This window comes from Peromyscus maniculatus, chromosome 4 (assembly GCF_049852395.1).
Source record: "Peromyscus maniculatus bairdii isolate BWxNUB_F1_BW_parent chromosome 4, HU_Pman_BW_mat_3.1, whole genome shotgun sequence".
Taxonomy (NCBI): Eukaryota; Metazoa; Chordata; class Mammalia; order Rodentia; family Cricetidae; genus Peromyscus; species Peromyscus maniculatus.
The window spans coordinates 45,905,236-45,927,663 of NC_134855.1; the positions used below are offsets into that span (position 1 = coordinate 45,905,236).

The 22,428-nt window shown below is 42.9% G+C and overlaps 1 protein-coding gene across 6 annotated transcripts in view; it reads right to left on the reverse strand.

The window, feature by feature from the left end:
- Stk39 (serine/threonine kinase 39) overlaps window positions 1–22,428 on the reverse strand; it is a 276,759-nt gene that overhangs the window by 99,028 nt on the left and 155,303 nt on the right. For all 6 annotated transcript variants that reach the window (XM_076569598.1, XM_006972377.2, XM_076569595.1 and 3 more), the window contains exons 11-14: window positions 11,076–11,198; window positions 10,957–10,986; window positions 5,524–5,586; window positions 2,733–2,800 (exon numbers count right to left, since the gene is read on the reverse strand). In XM_076569598.1, the coding sequence (XP_076425713.1) occupies window positions 2,733–2,800; window positions 5,524–5,586; window positions 10,957–10,986; window positions 11,076–11,198 (284 nt within the window). The remainder of the gene's footprint in view (window positions 1–2,732; window positions 2,801–5,523; window positions 5,587–10,956; window positions 10,987–11,075; window positions 11,199–22,428) is intronic.

The following is a 22,428-nucleotide window of genomic DNA, read 5'->3' on the forward strand; positions in this document are numbered from 1 at the left end:
GCCACAGAAACTCTTATAAATGAAAGCATTTAAGTGGGGCTGGCTTACATTTCAGAGGCGTAGTCCATTACCATCATGATGGGAAGCATGGCAGCACACATGCAGCCATGGTGTTGGAGAGATAACTGAGAGTTCCACATCTGGATCAGCAGGCAGCAGGAAGAGAGAGCAGCATTGGGCCTGGCATGAGTGCCTGAAACCTCACAGCCCACCCCCAGTGACACACTGCTTCCAAACCTCATCTACTCCAACGATGCTACACCTCTTAATAGTGTCACTCCCTATAAACCTATGGGGGCAATTTTCATTCAGACTACCACAATAGCCATACAAATACAAGAATCATACACAGTACCAAATAGATAGGGCCAGAAAACGAAGTTTGCATAGCATATTACTGTAAGAAATACTAAATATATTCTCCATAAGGCAGCTGCAGTGATTGTTTTAAAGTTTAGCTCAGATCACACCACATTTCTGCTCACAGGCTGCCTGATCCTGTAACAGTGAAGATAAAGTCTTTTCCAGAAGCTCCACAGGCTACACACCTGGGCTCCCACACTAACTCTGACCTCATCCCCTGCCCATGACTCTGCCCACACTAGTTTCCTGGCACTTTTATAACTGCTCATCAATGCTTCCTGAACAGAACCTTTGCCAACACCACTCACTCTGCCTCAAGGCTTGATTCTTAACTAGAGTGTCTACAGTCTAATGTGACCTTATTTAAAGAGATCTTCTAGGGATTGCAGAGCTCTAGAATGTTCCTAACAGTTCTTCCCTGATGTATGTGGCCATACTTCATAACCTCCTCCCTTGGTATGAAGAAGACTAATGTACAGGGTGAGATATTACGAAGAGCCTCAGCATACAGGTGTAAAGAATTCAGTTTAGTTAACAGCCCAAGTGAGCTTAGCAGAGTGCCTTGGGTTCAGTCTTAAAGACAATGGAGAACCCAGCAAAGCTGGTCCTGCACTTCTGACTTACAGGAATGATGGAACAGTAAATGGGTGTTGTTTCACATCACCGTTTGGGGTAATTTTTTACACAGCAATATAAAAGTAATACACTTGTCTTGGTGAGGGTTACTATTGCTGTGATGAAACACCATGACCAAAGCAACTTAGGGTGGAAGGGGTTTATTTAGCTTATGCTTCCAAATTGCTGTTCACTATCAAAGGACATCAGGATAGAACTCAAGCAAGGCAGGATCCTGGAGGCAGAATCTGATGCAGAGGCCATGAAGGGGTGCTGCTTACTAGCTTGCTCCCCATGCCTTTATCAGCCTACTTTCTTACAGAATCCAAGACCACCAGCTCAGGTGCAGCACAATGGGCTGTGCCCTGCAATCACAAATGAAGAAAATGGCCTACATGCCTGCCTATAGCCCAATCTTATGGAGGCATTTTCTTAGTTGAGGTTCCCTCCTCTTAAATGACTTTAGCTTGTGTCAAGGTGACATAAAACTATTCAGTGCCATACCTTCATGTATTATATATATATATATTATATATATTATATCTATGTATATATAAACACACACACACACACACACACACACACACACACACACACCAACATCCCCTTCCTTTCTTTTCATTTCATGTAGGTTTTCCATTCAGAAAACAGGATACACAATGGTCGGAATTTGAATATTTAAATCTCTACTCTGGTTTAAAGACAAAAACACGGATGGTCTACTTCATTCTTTGGCAATTGCTAAAGTCACTAATTGTACATATTCCTCAAAGCTATTGTTTTGTAATAGTTTCACTCCTTGGATAGAAAGTCTGCTCTAAATTAAATGTCACCAAGGACTCCTGTGGAGTTCCTCAGAAGGTATGTGGAAACACACTGCAGACCATACTCAACGGGTGATCACAACATCTCCTCCGGTGGACTACGCTAACGCTGTGGGTTGGAAACCAAACTTGACCTTGACTATACACCCATTTCCCTAGCCACAACTGTGAACACATCCATTAACCACACATGCTTTATGTGTGTAATTGTCAAAAGAAAACACAGTTCCCCTTTTTTTAACACTTTCAGAAATGTGACAGCATTCTGACTGGCCTGATAAAGTGGGGTGTCTGCAATTAAGTTCAGCCAGTTTTCCTTTCTCTTGATATACTACATCCTTAATACAGAATATCTGCAAAAATAGACCTTTAAGTTTACAAGAGTCTTAAAATAGAAACAGCTTTCAGTCACCAGGCAATGGTCTGTCGGGCGCCATATTTGTATCCATTTCCTAGAAGAACGAAAGTGCTTTCAAAATACATCTGTCATTTCTCCACAGTGGCTGATCAAACCTGCCACTGAAAAATGTTCTGAACAGGCAACTTGTAGTACCAGCGTGGTTTATTTCTGTCAGAAACTGACTGCTGGCGTGTGAAAGAAACTCATTAAAAATCTCTTACTGTGATCTTACATTGTTAAAAAAAGAAAGGAAGAAAAAATGATAAAGAAAAAGGCAAGGGAAAAAATGTAACGAAGGGTACATAGGACCTACAGCTGTTCTTAAATGGTGTTTCTCTTATTAATCATTTTGCAAGCATTGAAAGGAGTGTAATTAGTTCCAGGAATATGGCCTACACTGTTGTTTGGGAAAGAACACAGAAGTTAACAATTTCATCTTATCCTAATATTATGAAAAGTTAAAGGAGGAGGTCAGAATACTGCACTGCAGGAAAAACAAATGACGCAAAACAGGGAACAACGTTATTTACCTTAATCTTAAAACAAGGTTGACTGCGCAAGGACCTTCTCTGTAGTCTTCGTTGGCATTGGGTTGGCCCTTTGAAAACAAAACAACAGACAATGTTGGAAGCTTTCTTGGGAAGAGGATGAATAAAACCACAGTATCTCTTGATTCTTGTAGCCCGGTCTGGAAACTTCAAAACCAGTGCTTATCCCAGCAGGTCTTCTAAAAAAGGTTTCACAACACCTTTTTTAGAGGGTCAGAAAGCTGCTTAATTAACATCACGACCATGGGTGCCCATGTGTCACACAGACAGCCTCGGCCATAGGATGGGTTCTGTGAGTAGATGGCATTGTGGCAGCTAGTCCAAATTACAGCCATCCACCTAGTGTGGCACTCTGTTGGTCCAGAGCAAATGGCCACCATCTACTGAACCGTGGAGACGCACGGAGGTAAGGAACCTTGCCAGGGCTGGTTGTGATACTTGTAATTCCAGCATTCAGGCCACGGAAACAGGAGAACTGCAAGTTTAAGTACAGCTTAGGATGCACAGCAAGAACCTGTCTCAAAAAAGCAAGAGCTAGGGATGTGGCTCAGTGATAGAACACTCGCCTACTATGCGTAAGATGTTGGGTTCTATCCCCATACTATACCTGGTGGGGGTGGGATGGCTTCGGTACATTAAATGTAAGCATCAGAGGTGAACACAGATTAATCAACTTTCATTCTCACTGTACTTCTCACCTATCATCTTGATACAGCTCATCCATCATGGATACCTGTGTGACAGACTATTCCTATGAATATCTGGGCTTGATCAGATCTCCTTGTTGAAAAAGAAAAGGAAAAGCAGGAAAAGGCGAAGATTTCGAGCCAAGCTTGGCTCTGCTGGGAATGTGCTATACAGCCACAGGCAAGTAATTCTCAGAGCCTGTTGCTCCGTTTACAAAATACGTAAGCCACCTGTCTCAAAGGGGTGCTGGGAAAATAAAAGATGTAAAAGGGAGCCATAAATTATAAAACGTTAATCAATACTGTACCCTTTTCCTGTTTACTTCCTTTGCCTGCATTCCCATACTTCCTCCTAATTTGTCTTTTATGGTGAGGCTAACCCCTACAGTTAGTTCACCTCAGGGTCTTTCACTGAGTTGGATGATCGAGTGTAAAGATCGAAACTGAACCCTGCTTCTGCCTCTGAGCAGCTGCATAGGCTTGCACAAGCCACTTAACCTCTGTATGTCTTTCTGCAGCTAGAAAAGACAAGGACTAGCTATCAGACCTCCTAACAGGGAGGCTTCCTGCAGTCATGAAACCCCTCTGCACCAACACCCCCTCCACTTACAGCTGCTCCATAAAATAGAGAAGCAGGTTAAGTACAAAGACATATAATCAGAATATCATTAGACAACAAAACCCCTGGGCCTATCCCAGGGCTCTATGTCTATATCCTTCCTGTGATAGCTTCACCGCCCCACACACTCGCAGCACAGGCCCTCCCGTCATACACCTGTTATAAGTGTGCATTATACATGCACTGCACAGTCACTGGACTATTATTTTAATAAGAAAAGTTGTAGAGATGAATTGTCCCATAAAATTCAATGATAAAAGAATCACCAAGAGAGGTTATAGAAATCCAATCAGAAGCAAGGAAGGAAAGAATCAATTAACCACGGTATTTGGTAGCTAGAGTTTAATAGACTTAAGAGTCATGTTCTTCCCTTTGCTTTTTGCCCACAGTACCGGTGATTTCAGACCCACTTGGGTAATCTATTCCTTCTCAAATGTCTGTTCTTTAGGGCTGAACACCTTGCAAAGGATGGTTAATAGTAATGATGTTCTTTTTCTTCATATCTACTTTAAGGGGTGGTTTCTGTTGTTGTTTTTCATTCCTTGATTTGGGAGCACTATCCTGAAGTGTCTGTTTGTATAAAACCCTCAAGTTTTGCCTCATGTGTGGCTGTGGGTCTCTGCATCTGCTCCCATCAGTTTCTGGATGAAGTGTCTCTAATGACGATTAGCCTAGGCACCAACCTACAAGTATAGCAGAGTATCATTAGGAATCATTTCATTGACCTTTTTGATTTTTTTTTTTTTTGCCAGTCCAGTTTGGGTCTATCCTAGGTTTCTGGGCTATCCAGCCTCTAGTTCCTAGCCATCAAGGCAGTGTCAGATGTGGGTTCAGTCTCCTGGCCTGGGCCTGAAGTTGGACCAGTCATTAGTCGGCCACTCCCAAAAATTCTATGTCACTATTTTCCCAGCACATCTTGCAAGAAGGACAACTGTAGGTAGAAGGTTTTGTGGCTGGCTTTGTAAACTCTGGAAACATTGCCTGGTTACAGAGGATGGCTAGTTCAGGCTCTGCATTCCCCGGTACTAGGAGTCTTCACTAGGGTCACCCTCAGAGATTCCAGGGAATTTCCACTGTACTAGGTTTCCACATTGCCTCCCAAATGCCCCCCCCCAATTCCAGTCCTCTCTCCAAGTCCTCTCTCCATTCCTCACCCCGTCTGATCCCTTCTGTTCCTCATCCAACCTTAATGAGGGTTTGCGCCTTGTCTTACTGTAACTTGTTATGCTATGTTCCATTGCTATCCCTGGGAGGCCTGCTCTTTTCTGAAGGGAAATGGAGGAGGAGTGGATCTGGGAGAGAGGAGAGGTTGGGGTGGAGAGACTGGGAGGAGTGGAGAGAGGAGAAACTACAGTCAGGATGTAATGTATGAAGAAGAAATAAAAAATAAATAAATAAATTTCTTGAGTTTCTCTATGAAGCTGTCTACAAAGCATCTCAAATAGAAATGATTGGCAGAAGAACCCACCTGAGAGTCGTGCACGGAGAGGGACTGTATTTGCTCTGGGATGCCACCAGCGTTTACCGAGATCTGTTAAGAAAACTGATGTTAGGACAAAGGGAAGCTGGAGGGTGATGTCAGGCCTTGGGACATTACATCCTGATAACCGGAGGTGAAACTTTTTAGAGGACCTTAAGCAGCAACATCTGGCAGAGTATGCTGCTGGCCCCCCTTATACTCCAGAGACCCACTCGTCCTACCATTCTGAATCTCATGGAGAAGGGAGAGAATCTGAGTCTTGAATAAATCCTGGGGTGACCCACAGGGTTTATGAGAAGCAGCATAGTCTAAAATAACAACTTGATCTTGTAGTATCATTTCATCTAATGTTAAGAGGACCTTGATGAAAGCATATGAAGAGTCAGCAAAACTTGCCTTGTACATCACTACTCTGAATAACTTCTCACTGTCGTTTAATCAAGTCAGAGTAAGTGTATTGAGACACAATAAGAAAACCGTTTCCCTAAAAGAAATGCAAGAGTACAACTTTCCACTCAAGATTTCTATTCTGGTCCTAAGGTATTTCTGCCTCAAGCTCTACATTGGTAAACTCTACCCTGGAGTATAAACTTGAGAGACAGTCAACACCACCAACAAAACCCACCACACCCAGGGAGAAACAGCAAAGAAAACCATGAGTGGGGTCTTATTTCTAATGTGTTACCAACACTAAAATCATCAGAAACCTTTGCAGTGAGCATGCTCTAAAATCTGAGAGTATGACATTCTTGCTCTCTGCACTCAATTCAAAAATAACTTCACTCAGACTGAAGTGACAGGGCACAGTGCATTGATTAATGCCTCTGATTTACTCTGAAATGCATGGGAAAGTTCAGGGGGGCAAACTGGATGACTAGGACACATATGTGGCAAAGCGACTGTACTAACAGCCAAAACAGGGCGCTAGGTATGTCACTATCAAGTGTTTTAATGTTGCTGTAGGTTTGAAAAGTTTTATAACAACAAGTTGGTTAAAAAAAAAAAATTGACCTTTGAAAAACAATTAACTGCTGGGCAACGGTGGCGCACACCTTTGATCCTAGCACTTGGGAAGCAGAATCAGGCAGATCTCTGCGAAGTCAAGGCCAGTCTGGTCTACAGAGTGAGTTCCAGGACAGCAAGGCTGTTATACAAAGAAATCCTGTCTAGGGGTGGGGGCAAGAAAGGGGGTAATAATCGATGCTAATCTATGGCCACTAACCAGCAGAGGACCAGGCCTTCTACCAAATACCCCTTTGAAGATTCATGCAGGCTGATCCACAATCTGCCCCATCCTTCCCTGTTCCTTGTTCCTGGACCATCATTAGGACGGCAAGCAAGTGAGTCAGGTGGACTGGACAGAGGGGCCACATACCTTGCAACTTCCCATGTTGGTATAACCCTGCATGTCATAAAGAAGTTACTCCCACTGGCACAGGACCAGGATATGGAACTCCTCCAAACATGCAAGGGTGCTCAGTGTGAGGAAACAGCCCCTATATAAGATATATTCACTCATAATCAAGTTCAGGTCCTACTGTCACCACTGTGAACTCACCCTACAAATTTAGACCCCAGCCACATACTCCTTACACTGAAACCCTAAAAGAAAGCCGACAAGACTGATAGCAATCGCCCATCAACAATATAGAAAATGTATCAGAACACGGTGTTAGGTCACTATGAAGTGTTTTAATATTGCTATATGTTGGAAAAGCAATCCAGAAATGTGCCGGATTGCTTTCTTTCTAAACAATTTTGCTAGAAGAAGAGTACTTGAGTGGATATGCATTTTGACAGGAAGGAAGGAGGAAAACCCTTCCAGAAGGTGTTGGACACCTTTCTGGAAATAGACCCTGATGGAGACCTCAGACCTAGTAAAAGAGAGGTAAACACTACAGAGCTGAAACAAAACAAAAAAGAAGCATTGTCAGCTTCCCACCTCCTGATAGAGTGGAGTCTTGCCTGCTCTTTTTCTGTTTTCAGTAACACTGTAGCAAAATACAGTGTTTGTGGATTGCATCCCCATAGAACAGGAAAAGGACATTAGTGTTCAAATTAGTGAAATCCAAGGGAATTCTGAAGCTAGCTGATAATACCGTAGCAGAATCCATTTTTGAATTCTAATAAATACACCCAGATTATATGAAAAATAACCCAAAGAAAAACTGCATGAGGAGTTTGCCATCTTTGCAGCATTTCTACAAATGGAAAATCGTTCTAAAACAGAAAGCGAATGTTTGGAAGCCACAGTAGATTTCTGGTCACAAATCTAACTTTGGTCACGAGTACTCTTGAAGGCAGTCACCTGCACTAACGGGCAGCGGCTGGACACCGAGGCTGCACACAGCCTGTGACAGACAGGGCTCGGCATCACACACTCGGGAAGGCGTCAGCCTGTCTCTGCCTTTTCACAGCAGTCTAGAGCAAGCACACCAAGAGCTGAGGAGCATCCCCGAAACACCTTCCATCGGAACGGTTTGAAGAGCAAGTGGCAGTTTTAAAAACCACCACACGACAGAAATACATTTAATCTTCACATTATGTCTAATCTCTAGTTAAACCTGGTAAAATTAATTCGATCTAAATCCACACTGAAAAGCTGTTCTGATGAGAGTAAGATTGCGGAGCCAGCAAAGAGATGCTTTCACAGATATTCTAGACAAGACCCTTCATCATCCTTCCTGTAGCATCTGCTTGTCTGCTTAGCTCAAAGACAAGTTTTCAGCTGACTGGTGAAATGTTTCCTTGCCTTATTATTTATTTATTTATTTATTCATTTATTTATTTATTTATTTATTTATTTATTCCAGACAGGCAGATACTTCAGGAACTTCCACCCATAACCTTGGATGCCATTCTATACATCAGGATTGAGAGTGACTTCTGTGGTTTTCCTTGTCCTGTGAGAAGCTTTTTAAAAATCCGAGTTGCCCAGACCTAACTGTAAGTGACCAAGTTTAACCCTATGGGCTGAGCCCTAAGAATCAATCACTTCATGTTCTTCAAGGTTTTGCCTGCTCTGATTTTGGTGGCAGAGTAGTAAGTCTTTTCCTATCAGGTAACCGATATGTGGCTTTTAAAAGGATCTGTTTAAATGCAAGCCTTGCTGAACGTCTTCCTCAGTTAAAGGAAACCAAAGATCAGCTTCGTTTTTCACATAGAAAATTAAGTGAAGCCAAGTGACAGAATCATGCAACAAGTACTTACTTCAGAGTCTGACAAAAAGAAATCACAAACCACTTCTCAAAAGATCGATAATGTATAATAACTGGAAATTTCAGATAAGATCTATGAGCTGGGAAACACTCCCTAAAAAGCCAGTCCTTGCCCAGGCCTTCCTTGACACTCTTCCCAAAGATGAAAAGCTCCCTGGAAAGCAAGCATTCTCTCTGTGCATAAATCCCATGGTGTCTAACACAGTTCCAAGCAGACATGAGGTATGGGTTCAGTTTTTGATCAATTAATTCACTCTAGTTCTAATATTAGTATTGTTGTTAATGAACTTTGGTCTCCATGGACTTCTGTCTCCAAGTAGAACAAGATGATAAATAAGAGAGGACGATTATCCATTTGCTCCAAATTATTAATTACTAGTGGGTAAGTTTCCCAGAAGATCGTATTTTTAAAAAACTGGGCCAATTTCTCAAAGTGCTGGGCTATGATTTTCATGATAACTAGTGTTAACTCTGAAAGCCTAAAAGTCCATATTGGGAATTCTTTCCAAAGCAGAACCTCCAGATGCAGCCCAAGAGCTACCTTTTCCCTCAGTACCCCACTAAAAAACACCTGCTCAGACCTTCCTGACCTTCACCAGCAGATGCTGGGATATCTACATGTGCTACCTTAGCCTGCCAAGGATGCCATGCAGCCTCTCATAAGCAAAGCACCCATAAAAATGCCACATCTCACTCTGTCTAAACAGGGAAGTAACAAAGTTGCTTTTGCTCCAACTACTTATGTCCCATGATCTTTTATGCCCATTCTGAGTGCATAAATATTATAGCCTATTCATACCTGTTTTATGTTTTTTCTCCAGTGCCTGGATATTCATGTTACTGACAAGCATGCACAGTAGTATATTCAGAACGTAAAGGGGACAATCATATAAATAAAATACTGCCTTAGTTTTCTAGTCAAAGATGAATGAGCTGCAACACTTTCTGAGTCAATGATTGTGCTTGAAACATCTTCACTTGTTCTATATCTAAGCAAAGCTCAGGCTTTCAATTAGAGATAGTCTTAGATGCAAATGGAAACACCCTGGACTCTGTGCTTTGCTCTAGTCACAGTGGGAAATGGGCAAGAGAGGGTAGAGTGCTTTATAACCAGCTAAGAGTGTTCTAAAACCCCAAGACAAAGTGTTACCCACTATGTCCCATTTTAGGAGCTCCACCACGATTCCTATAGTGGAGACCAGCATCCTTGAGGATGTTTATGTTGTACGCATGAAGGAGAGAAGGCAGGATCCGAAGGAGAGCCAACTTTGGTGGGCTGAGAAAATCACAGCAGGAACCTTTCACCAGGATGAGATGAAGAGAGCAGAGTGGTCAGAAAGGCCAGGGGAGAGAGTGGCTTGTGGCTCTGCTGGGGCTTTGCTAAAAGTGCAGCTAGCTACTGCTCCTTCAAACTCCAGGTAAGATGCACTTCACTTACTCAAAGGAAATGTCTGCTAATTTAAAAAAAGCTAGATGGGTATCCCTTGTAGGCCAAAGTTTTCCTGCTTTAATGAGGTTTATCAAGGTACATATTAATTCCTACGTCTGTGAAACACTGGGGCTATTTAAATATTCTCAAATTTCATCTATGAGTATTAGCATACTACAGTCATCATTAGGCATAAGGATAATTAATCAGATGGAGGAAGTAAGTAAAATCTGATCTTAGTAAAACTATGACCAGTTCTCGGAGAAGTCATTAAGAGCGTTTCTTGCTTACCTAAGTCATCCAGCACATGTAAAGGTCAAGAGTCATTCAACCTGGAGTTTTGACCACTCAATGTCTGATTTTTTTTTCCCCATGAATTAAAATACAAGGCAAATTTTACCTATATGCTTTCAGTATTTTCTAATAGTGTAACACAAGTTAAAAATAATTATCTCCCTGTAAGGGCCAAGGATTCCACTGAGTGCTTTCCATTTGATTCTTCCAATTTTCTTGGCTACCACATAAGTGCCATGATCATCCCATACCACTGGGGAGAGCAAAGGCTCAGAGAGTAGGTTAATTTGCCATAGTCTGGTAAGGCTAAGGTGACTCCGACAGAATTAGAACCAATGAAATCTATATGTCTTCCCTCTCATCTCCATGAGATGTTGAGAACTGTCTCCCAGATGGATCAGACTCTGATGCCACAACGAGGGAATGAAGGAGTGAATAGATAAATACCCCAAACATACATACATAATCGCCATTCCTCACCTCTGGATTTTCTTCTTTTACTCTTCGAGACTGCAAAACAATTATATGTCCATTAGCATACATGACGTACTGCACCAGCACAGTGCACAGATTCCTCAGTGGTGGCCAAGGCCATTTACCTTCTCTTGGGAGGCAGCTGCCTTTCCTTCCTCACTCTTCTCATCCATTTCGTCATCACTCCACTCCCAATCTCCATCTTCAGTTTTATGGAGGTGACCACTGGACCCAGGAACTCGCCGTACCTGAATCAAAAGAAGCCACATCTTCACTGGCTGGATGTGCACAGCACTCAATGGGGCTGCTACCTGGGTTGTACAGCGCATGCATGAGACACAGAAAACTAACCTACGTGGTTATCAATCCACTGACAACTGGAAGGAAGGTAACACTCCAAAAGACCATACAGCCTGTAGACTCCCACGCTCTTTCACTCTTGAAACACATTAGTCTCACATACAGAACAAAACATTAAGAATACCATACTCATGAACCACTAAATATGGACTGCATTTTTCACTTTTACTTAGAAACTTTATTAGTTACCACACACACACATAGTCATGAGCCAAGTTTCAAAACTGCCTAAGGAAATGCACCCAGGCACACTTCACTGCTGACTGTGTAAAGGCAGAGAAATCTGGGTGCCTGATGAACCCCACTAGGCCAGAGTACCAGCAATTTAACACCTACATCTACTGAACAAACCCCCTTCCACTGCCCCCTTGCTCTTTTCCAGATCCTGACATCAACCTCGTATTCCCAGGATCCTGTTCTACCTACTTAAGCAAAACAAAACAGCGTGAGACTATCCCTAACGCACTTCTTCCACATTTGAAACTTGTGAAATGACGGAATGAAACATCATCCTCAGCACGGCCATGGTTTAGGTCATAATCAGGATTCCTCCTTTATTGCATTTGGGGGTGCAGGGTGTCAGTGTATGATACAATCCCTAGGGCATGCTTTCCGAGTGTACTATGGTTCGTAAGGAAAAGCTTTCAAAAGGAGAGGACAAGAGAGAAAGTGCTGCTGACTACAGCAACTCTAGACATAATTTAGCAAAGCAGTGTAAGAGATGAGCACGGTGTGAACACAAACGCGGGTAATCCACTCATTCAGAGGAACTTCAAGTGGAAAAGGACCTCAGAGACCATGTGTTCAACCCCTTCATTTTATAAATGAGATGAAGGCCCAGAAAGTGACCCAATGACAAACACCTGTCAGGACAGAAATCACAGGAAGAAAGAAAACCGCAGACGCTCATTCTCCCAAAGTCATTGAAATCAGAAAGAAGCTGTCCAGAAAAATGCCCCATGAAGACTTTGAAAGTCTATGCTGTGGGGTAGGGGAGATAGTTAGACAGGCAGAGCTCATGCCTTGTGATCACAAAGACCTAAATTCAACCCCTAGCACTCTCTGGCAAGCCAGCCCCAGCCTATTTGGGTAGTTCCAGGCCAGAAGAGATCCTGTCTTAAAAAATAGGTGGGCATCACTTAAGAAATGACACCCATAATTACTTTCTAGCTTCCACACATACATGTACACGCGCACACGCACGCATGCACGCATGTACATATCTGTGATGTAATGACTATTTTTCTACAACAGAAACCATTTAGCCATATCAAACTCAAAAGGAACCACTGCAAACTTTAAATTTAAGAATTATGCATGTCATATAAACATGAAGACATAGCACATACTCAAGAGATGACCTGGATTTGAGATTATCATGTGTAATCTCTGAATGTAACTCTGACTGCCTGCTCTAAAAGATCTGAGCTCTAACAGAAAATTTCAAAAGAACTAAAAAGTTATTCATAATTGCAATTAACTTTTAAAAGATGTAGTCATTTTTATCACTCCAAAAAAAATTCACCTTTGAGATACTCAGTGCACCACCTCCATGCTTAGCATAGATGTTTTCCTCCACTTGGATTTTGAATTGCTGCAAAAATCCTATTATCGTGTTAGTGGTTTTAATGGTTCTTATAGATGCTGGCAAAGTACTATAGAAATAAATGCTGAAATGCACTTAAGGATTTTTAGAACAGATTGCTCATTTCCAAACCACCAAGAAATGGGGAAGAGAAGAGGAAATAATTCTCCACTGACATATACAATACAATTAACTTTCTTGGCAACATTAATCACGATGAGGGATATTTACTAATGACTATATCTAAAAGAAAGAATTTAGAGCAGTAACAATTGCAAAATAGATCTTCAACTAAGAAGTAAGAAAACAAATAAAGCCATGGACCAAACAAAACAAAATAAAACTCTGCCTTTACGAAGAACTGTAGAAACCAAGGGTCATTGATAAATTTAGTATTCTTTAATAACTTACACAAAAGGAACCTTCGTCCTCCTGGAAACTTCAAAGATTTGTACTCTGGAACATAGACCGTGCCATATCCCCTGAAGCTGCCTTCATGAGATCTGTCACTTTCTGTTCTACAGCAGAATCCAACTGCAAAGACTAGAATGCCCATTCCCCTCCACGTCTGCTTTATTGCAGAACACTAGCTGCTTCTGTCTTAGTTTTATTTGCTAAAAGGGAAAAAGATAAAAGAAAATGCCTAGGATTATTGCCCCAGATATTGAAAGGCATGACAGGATCGGCCTGTAGCCAACTATTGGTTGAATAAACTCTAAGTATATGCATTAGCTTAATAAGGATGAAGGACTTTCCAAATCTTATAAAGGGAAAATGTAGATTTAACAGTATCAAGAATAAAAAAAACCCAAGTTTTTCTGTACAGTGGTCACCAGCTCACTCCTGGGAATAAAACTGCAGTAAAATTTGAAACCCAGGTTTCATGTTGTGTTCATGTGACAGTAACAGCTACTAAAAAGGAACAAAAATACATTGTACCGTTATGTCCTTGAAGGGAGTTTATTAAGGACAAAGCAACAACGTTTACATCATAGAGTCAAGGTACCTAAGTTTCACATAGTTTTGCGAGTGGCTTTCTGACTTAGGAGCATGGAAAAGACTTTGGAAAGTAAAGATGGGCAGTGTGGGGTGGGGGAGACTTTAATTTTCATCTCCACTACAATGACCACAATCCATTACAGAAAGGAACCAAAGTTCCAATTTCCCACCAGGGTGGCGGTGGGGCCAAAAAAAGGACAGACAAAAGAGCAGTGGTGCTTGTGGGTCAGTTCTAGTGGTCACTGGGCAGGTGTCCATGGCAAATCTGGGACACAGCAGCCAGGGGAAGAGGGCATCATGGTAGGACAAGCGGCCACAATGCTCTAATGGTTCCTGTGGCATCTGAGCGGCAGCCGCTGTAAGTATGAGTTCACACATCATACCTAATCCCAGATCAGGAAGGACAGGAATCCCTAAGAGAGCCACCAGAGAGACCTCTTATATATGGCACTTGATCACAGAAATGGATGTATATGTCTCTAGCACACTGCTAAGCAAAAGAAGAATGTGTGTCCAGCTGACATGCCCAGCCACTTACCAACCACCATCAACAACCCTTTTCATTGCCACAAAACTCTCTAGACACTGGGCCTTGGAACCTCCTTGAAATGATTTTCCCCATCACTGAAAAGCCCAAACTCAGCTTCTCTTCCCCTGAAGACATAACATGTGCCTGACTCTGCCCTGTACCACAGTCATAGGGGACTAGCCCCCCTCCATCCACCCAAGCTCCTCTGAAAAGCTCCCAGAAAGCAACACAAGGCATATTTCTATTTTTAATCATTCTACTAGCAAGAAGAATTAAAACCATTTCTAATTAATTGCTGTTTTTAACATACTTGAGGCACTGCCAAGCAAACAAAAAGCCTTCTGAGTTATCAAAAATTAGCCAACAAAACGAGACTTGGTAGGGTTTCAGCAGTAAACATTTCACTGTCTCCAGGGCTCAAGCCCTGTCTGAACACTGTCTCCCAGCATCGCGGTCCAGCATGTGCGGTCTGGCTCCCGGGCCCCGCCCCCTCTGTCCTCTCCTGTCTGCCATCACACAGGACCTGAAGCTCACTCACGATGATGCTTGCACCTCGTCCTGCCTCACACTCCCCTACTCTGAGAAGACACACTGGGTCAGCCTGTATATCTGAGCCATCCTGCAGGCATCACCGCACCCATTCCTTTACCTCAAACTCTCTCAGTCCTGTGTGTGTGCTCCATCTTTTACCCTCTTCTGCCCATGGCTGCACCCTGTTCTGTCTTTACCATAAACGTGGCTGCCCCTCCCCACTATACATTGTCACAAAACAGTGTGATCGTGAGTCCCAAAGCCTTTCCCACAGCTTCCCCTCCCACACTGAAGGGCAGCTTTAGAGCACAGCATGGCTTAGTGTTGATTTCCACGAACATGGCTGGATATGAACATCTTAGTAATGCCTCAAAATTAAATTTCTGAACCCTCTACTCCCAGCCTCATTCTGACACTTCCTCAGTGTTGTCTATGTTAAGACTTCTAGATTTTTCCCTCATGGCAACATTCACCATGTCCACCATGGGGGTCAAAGGGCATGATCACCTAAAGCTCCCAACATGATCCCTGCACCTCACCATAAACACCCAAGACCTGAAAGGTGATATTCTTAATAAAATTAATTTTTCCTCACAGCCAGGTCTGTCAAATAATGCATTTTGCAACTTTTACTTCCTCAACTGCGATGTACTGCCAGTGTCTCCTTCAACGTTGATGTTACCTTGACTATTACACAATTACTAACTCATCTCCAGGCCCCTGATTTCTCACCCATGTTAGCCTTCATATTGTGTCAAGGAACATACAATTACTTTCTCACTCTGGCCTATAGGATGAGTTCAGACATTTCAACATTCAAGTCTCTACATATTCTGGTCTAAGTTCATATTTTCCGGACTCATTCTCCACTATATCCCTCTGTAGTCTGGGTATGTACGAATTGCATACTTTCTTGACTCTGCTACTTCATGCATGCATGATATGCACCTTGGCCTGACCTGTCTTCCCATGTTCTCCAATGATGTTTAATCTAGGAAGCTTCTCTGGTCCTCCCATTTGTAATTCTGCCTACATGATTACATCATTCTACTCTTTATTATTTTTGGTGAATTACCAATCAAACTGTATACTGCCTCAGGGAAAAGAACTTCCCTTGGCCTTATTACAAATCACTTTTTTATTTATCCAGTCAACCAAGTTTTATTGAATATCTTTCTACCAAATTCTAGATCAAATAGGAATAAGGGCCTGTATCTCTTCTTAAATCACAGTCCAAAGAGGAGGAGGAATTAATTGTTTCCATAAATGATGAATGTTATACCAAGATAGAAACCCTAGAAGACCAGGTTATACAAGACAAGACAACAGTCTCTCAAGGGTTAGGAAGTATGTGATGTGCACAAAGGAAAGGCAATAGCCCCAGAGGATACATCAACATCACAGTTTCTGCATCTATTGCTCAGAGAACATCACACAGGGGGCAGTGGAGATTGTAAGAACCAGAATACCAAAAGTCTACTGTGCAACATTCTCTCCTAGAAACTGGCTGCATAAACAAGACCACGACATTGCCTATATTAATAGACATGATAACATGGAAGGGGAAGATTTTTGTGAGGTCCTACCCCAGATAAAGAACTATAGAGAACTACAGCCAAATAATAACTGTTGGAAGAGGGAGAATTAGATTCTCCCAGGGATGAGCCAATACAAGGTAATTATCCAATACAAGGTAATTAGCCCTGAAACCATATACACACAAACAAAAACAGATTCAGCAGGCTGTATTCATACATTTTTGTATACATATCCATCCAAATATGTGAAACAAAAATAATCAAAGAAAAAGGGAGTATCATTTTGAGAGTGAGGAAGGGAATCGAAGGGGTTGGATGGAGGGTACCTGGGAGAGGCTGTGGGGAGGAAAGGAAGGGGTAAAGTGATGTAATTCTATTTTACTTAAGGATGTATTATAAAGAATAGTTAAAAATACATTATATCAGCAGGACAAATTTGGTTTATGAGTTCACAGCCTCTGTTATATAGCCCAGCAGATAATTTGGAGTTCATAGACAATGAATAACAACAAAAAATATTTTAGATGGCAGGGGGAAGAGAGCCTTGAGAGTGGCAGCCGTCGGAAGCAATCAGTATGCTAACTGCCCCAGTCACTGCAGATACCTACAAATCACCCAAAACTGAGTAACTCAAAAACAGCAGCAACACAGCGCTGTGGAATATTATTTTAAGATGTGTTACATTTGTTTATGCTGTGGAACATTTGTTTAATGATGAAAAGATGTGCTGCATTCTTTTATGTTGCATTTGTTTAACTCTGTGAAGCTGTGTTACTTTGTCTATCTAAAAAACCTGATTGGTCTAATAACCAGTGGAATGGCCAATAGGTAGGCAGGAGAAAGGTTAGGTGAGGCTGGTATGCAGAGAGAATAAATAAGAAGAGAAATCTAGGAGAAAAAGAGATCAAGTAGCCAGAGAAGGAGGAGGACTCCAGGGGCCAGCCACTCAGCTACACAGTAAGCCATGGAGAAAGAAGTAAAGAAAAGATATACAGAAACAGAGAAAGATAAAAGCCCAGAGGCAAAAGGTAGATGGGATAATTTAAGTTAAGAAAAGCTGGCTAGAAATAAGCCAAGCTAAGGCCAGGCATTTGTAAGTAAGAATGAGCCTCCCTGTATTTATTTGGGAGCTGGGTGGCAGGCCCCAAAGAGTAAAGAGTGAAGTAACAACAACACAGACCTTTCCATCAGAGCTGACAACTGCCAAGAGACTCCCAAGTCAAGGCGAGCCCTCTCCAAGTTACAATACAAAGTAACAGGTCTTGACTACTCTTGTTTTAGGAAAGGTGGGTTTTTGTCTGTTTGTTTGTTTGTTTTCTTTTTCCCTTTTTTTGAAATTTATTTTTAAAAAATTTTCATTTTACATACCAATCCTTGTTCCCCCTCCCTCCCTTTCTCCCCTCCACCCCCTCATCCACTCCTCAGAGAGGGTAAGACCTTCCTTGGGGAGTCAACAAAGTCTGGCACACTAAGTTGAAGCAGGACTAAGCCCTTCCCCCCACCCATGTCAAGGATGAGCAAGGTATCCCACTCTAGGGAATGTGTTCCAGAAAGCCACTTCATACACCTGGGATAAGTCTTGGTCCTACTACCAGGGACTCCCCAAACAGATCTAGCCACATAACTGTCACCCACATTCAGAGGGTGTTAGTAGAGGGAGCCATTGGAGGGCTAGGGAGAAACCTGGTGCAAGGGAAATCCCCAGGAATCCACAAGGATGACCCCAGCTAAGACTCCTAGCAATAGTAGAGAGGGTGCCTAAACTTACCTTCCCCTATTAAGCAAATTAGTGACTACCATAATTGCTACCATAGAACCTACATCTAGTAACTGATGGAAGCAGATGCAGTGATCTACAACCAAGCATTGGGCTGAGCTCCTAGACTCCAGCTGAAGAGAAAGGGGAGGGAATCACAGGAGCAAAGGAGGTTAAGATCATGATGGGAAAACCACAGAGACAGCTGACCCAAGCTGGTGGGAGCTCATAGAAAAGGTTTTTTGTTGGTGGTTATTTTTTCTCTTTTGGGGGGGGGGGCTCCCAAATAAACCACACACAGAGGCATATTTTTACTTATAAACGCCCAGCCTTAGCTTGGCTTGGTTTCCGGCCAGCTTTATTTATCTTAACTTATCCAGTCTACCTTTTGCCTCTGGGCTATTCCAGTCCTCTTACTTCTGTAAATCTTCCTCTTACTCCACGGCTTGCTGTGTAGCTGGGTGACTGGCCCCCGGAGTCCTCCTCTTCCTCTGGCTACTTCTTCCTCCTCACAGATTTCTCCTTCTATATATTCTCTCTGCCTGCCAGGGCTGCCTATCTCTCTCTTTCCTGCCTTGCTAGTGGCCAGCTCTTTATTAGACAAGCACAGTAACATAGCTGCACAGAGTTAAACAAATGCAACATAAACAAAAGGAACACACCTTAAACAATTATTCTACAATAGTCTTTTATGAAAGCTTAAAGGGAACGTGTTACGGGAAGCTTGAGGGAAGGAAGACAGTCTGAGGCGATGCCACTGGCAGCTACAGCAAAGAGGGAAATTGAAATGCACATACTGAACTAAGCGCTCCAGCTAAAGAGACTTCCGGGCACAACACCCAGAGTCACACCTGGATTCTGCTCGCTGCAGATGACAAAATGTGAGCCGAGAGAGATGAGCTCAGAGACAAACTATTAAATCTAAGATGAGTTCTCATTTCCAACTCTTTCAGGCATCAAATGGTTCCCACACCAAGAAATGACTTCAGAGTAAGATCAAGCCCAAGGTGGAACTGTAGGGGCCTTTGTCAAGGCTTCAGAAAGAGCCAAGGTGTTCCCTCACAGACACCTTCCAAGGAGCCTAGGGCCTTCTAGAGACCTTGACATGTGGCACCACTACAGTAAGGAACAGGGTTTTTATGACCCATAAAGGCATTGTCCCATTGCCATGGCACAAGGAGCCTGGAAACAAAGCAAATTAGGTGCTGGCTTTGTGAAAGGGGATGAAGCCAATGCAATTCACAGAAAACCCACAGTTCTGGCTGGTTTGTTTTTGTTTTCTTGGTGTTTTTACAAAATATTACCAGGTTGGACTAAAATAAAGAGTACAGAATGAAAGAGGAGCTTCAGATACCCAACATGCAATGGGGCACTTCAGACACCCAACATGCAATGGGGCACTTCAGACACCCAACATGCAGTGGGGCCATTCAGTACCCAAGCATGGAATGGAGCCCTTCAGGTACCCAAACTAGCCAACAGGAAGCTACTGAGAAGCTACTGGGCTCCAAAACACTGAATCTTTTATATACACAAAGCACTTAACACAACTGAGAACCCCAAAAGAGGATCTGAATGCCCCATAAAACAGTAAAAGAGGATGTGGCACCAGGAACCTGGGAGATTCCAAAGTTGTCGTACAGCTATGTGCTTCTTCTTTCCCACTTTTGGACAAGCTTATAGGATGCCTGCCTCCATAGTGGATTTGTAGTGTGTGGGAAGCAAATACATTTCCCTCTAGCTCAGAGGTCTTCACAACAGAGCTCAAGGAGCTAGAGCCATGGAACTGATCCTGAAGAGCCTCCTCTATACTCAGACCAAGTTCGGATGATGAGGCCTTTATTTGAGGCTGAGCCTGATGTGATAAAGTAAGACTTTTGGAGGTTCTAGGTCTTACAAATATGTGGCTGTATTTTATATACCCAGAGAGGTAAACTGTTATGGCCAGAAGACAGATGGAGAGCAGATTGTTTTACCCCCAAAGAAACCATAATAACTGTTTTTGTTTTTTCAGTCCTATGGGTTCTTCTAGAATCACATCATTCCACTATCAAAAAATAGAGTGCAAAACCAGAAGCATAATCTTAGCTATTCAGGAGGCTAAGGCTGTCAGGAAGATGGCTACTTTAAGCTACGAAGTGAGTTCAAGGGAACCCTGGGTAACTTAACTGGAGACCAGCACCATTGCCTAAATCTGAGTAGGTTAGTGCACCACACAGGGCTGACAGCAAAGCAGTCCTGAGCAGCAGGGCTTTGAAGGCAGGTCAGAAAAGGTGATGTTGATGTGAATGTATTACTTATGACTTCATACACACAACTTCACCGTGGTCACTGGAATACCTGTGGTCAAGGGGCTCAAGTATCACCCAAAACCCTGTGTGCTCTGCAGCCTCTGGGCTCCCAACAGTCTAGATGAGGCCCCCATGTAACTGCCGCTGTATGAAGCCAGACAGCAACAAGCCAAGGCTTTCCCTAATCCCCGACCATGGAAAAACAGGAGACCTCCGAAAAGAAGTGCTTTTGCCTAAGGCCCCGACATTGATGGTGATGTGGCACACAGAAATGAATAATCAAGGTGAGAACTGATGAAGTAACTCTTCAATTTCATTTTCCCTCCTGAACACTGTGACTCTTTAAAGATCGGTAAGTTGTATCTGATAACCCTCACTAGGCCGACAGCAGACCCGACCATACTTGGCTTTCAGGTAGCCTTTTCCAACTGTAGACATGCTGGGCCCATGAAATCCCATTTTAATTCACACTTACAAATTATTTCCATCTGACCATGTTATTGCATGTTGAAACACCGAGAAGGAAAAAACGTACCGCTATTAATCAGAGATAAGCGGCTACTGCTAAATCTTGGCCCTTATCTTCAGTGATTCCTATTAACACCTTTTAAACCACTGCTCATATTGCTCTGAGAAAACTTGGCACCCCTTTCTCTAGAGCATAAAGGGCAGCAGAGACGAGGACATGAGAGTTTTCCTGTAGGTGATCAGGAAAGGTTGGGCAGAAGCAGAGGACGTCGGCAAGTTAATAGTGAGCGGTTCCAAACACTGAAGGGCACCGTGCAAGCTTCCTCATAATCCTTTAGCATTTTCTGCTGTGAGAATAAAACAAAAAAACAAAAAAAACTGATAAATGTTGCTCTTCAGACAGTGACAAAAGAAATTTGTAACTTTGGAAATCCAACATGAAAGGGTGGCGGATTCAAAGAGAACGCAGGAAATTCTTTGGAAGAAACAGCTCAGAGCAGAAAGGCAATTAGACTTCTTACTCTGTTTTAATCCCATCAGTCAGTCCTCCAATATGGCATTTCTCCAAGGAAGGGCGACAAAGAACAATGACAGCGCCACCAGCCCTGAAAGCAGCATCCAACGCTGCAGCCATTGTCTTTTCCCGCTGAATCTCACACTGGAATGGGCGCTGAGCTGATATGTAACTTCAGCTAATGTACGACAAATAACACAAATCAAGAAGACGCCCTTCTCATAAAACCCAAGGAAACGGAGAAAATAGCGCTTGGCTCTGGAGCAGAGTAGAAGCTGCCTCGTCTGCAGCAAGTTATAAGGGAACTTAAATGCAGAAATCGAGGGCGGAAACGAAGGAAGCTGATCCTGCCCGCAGGCTCACTGTAGTGCCCAGAGGGCAGTATAACTAAGGACTGGAACCAGAAGTGTTCTAACAGCAAACCGAGAAGCAAGGTGGGGTGGTCAGTTTCTACTCTCGTGTGTCAGCCTGGCTACACTATGGTCCACAGTCAATCAATCAAAAGCTAATCTAGGTGTGGCGACGAAGGCATTTAGTCCATGTGATTAAAATCCACAATCAAAACGAGGGAAATTATCCTTGATAAACTGGCTGGGCCTGATCCAATCGGTGAAAAAGCCTTCCACACTAGGCCAGGACTCCTCGGAAGAAATTGCCTTCTAACAGCCTCTATCATGCCTCAGAGTCCCAGCCTGCCCTGACAGCCATCTCTGTGGCATCCAGGCTGGCCTCATCAGCCCACAGTTGAATGTGCCCACTCTGTGCAATAAATCTCTTTCTGGGTCTCCTACTGGTTCTGTTTCTCTGGCTGAAGCCACTCGCTCTATCTTGCAGCCTCATTACTGGTCTTTACAAACAAAAGGCACGTTACCCAGCAGAATAATGTCAGCACTCGCATCCTCTAGCT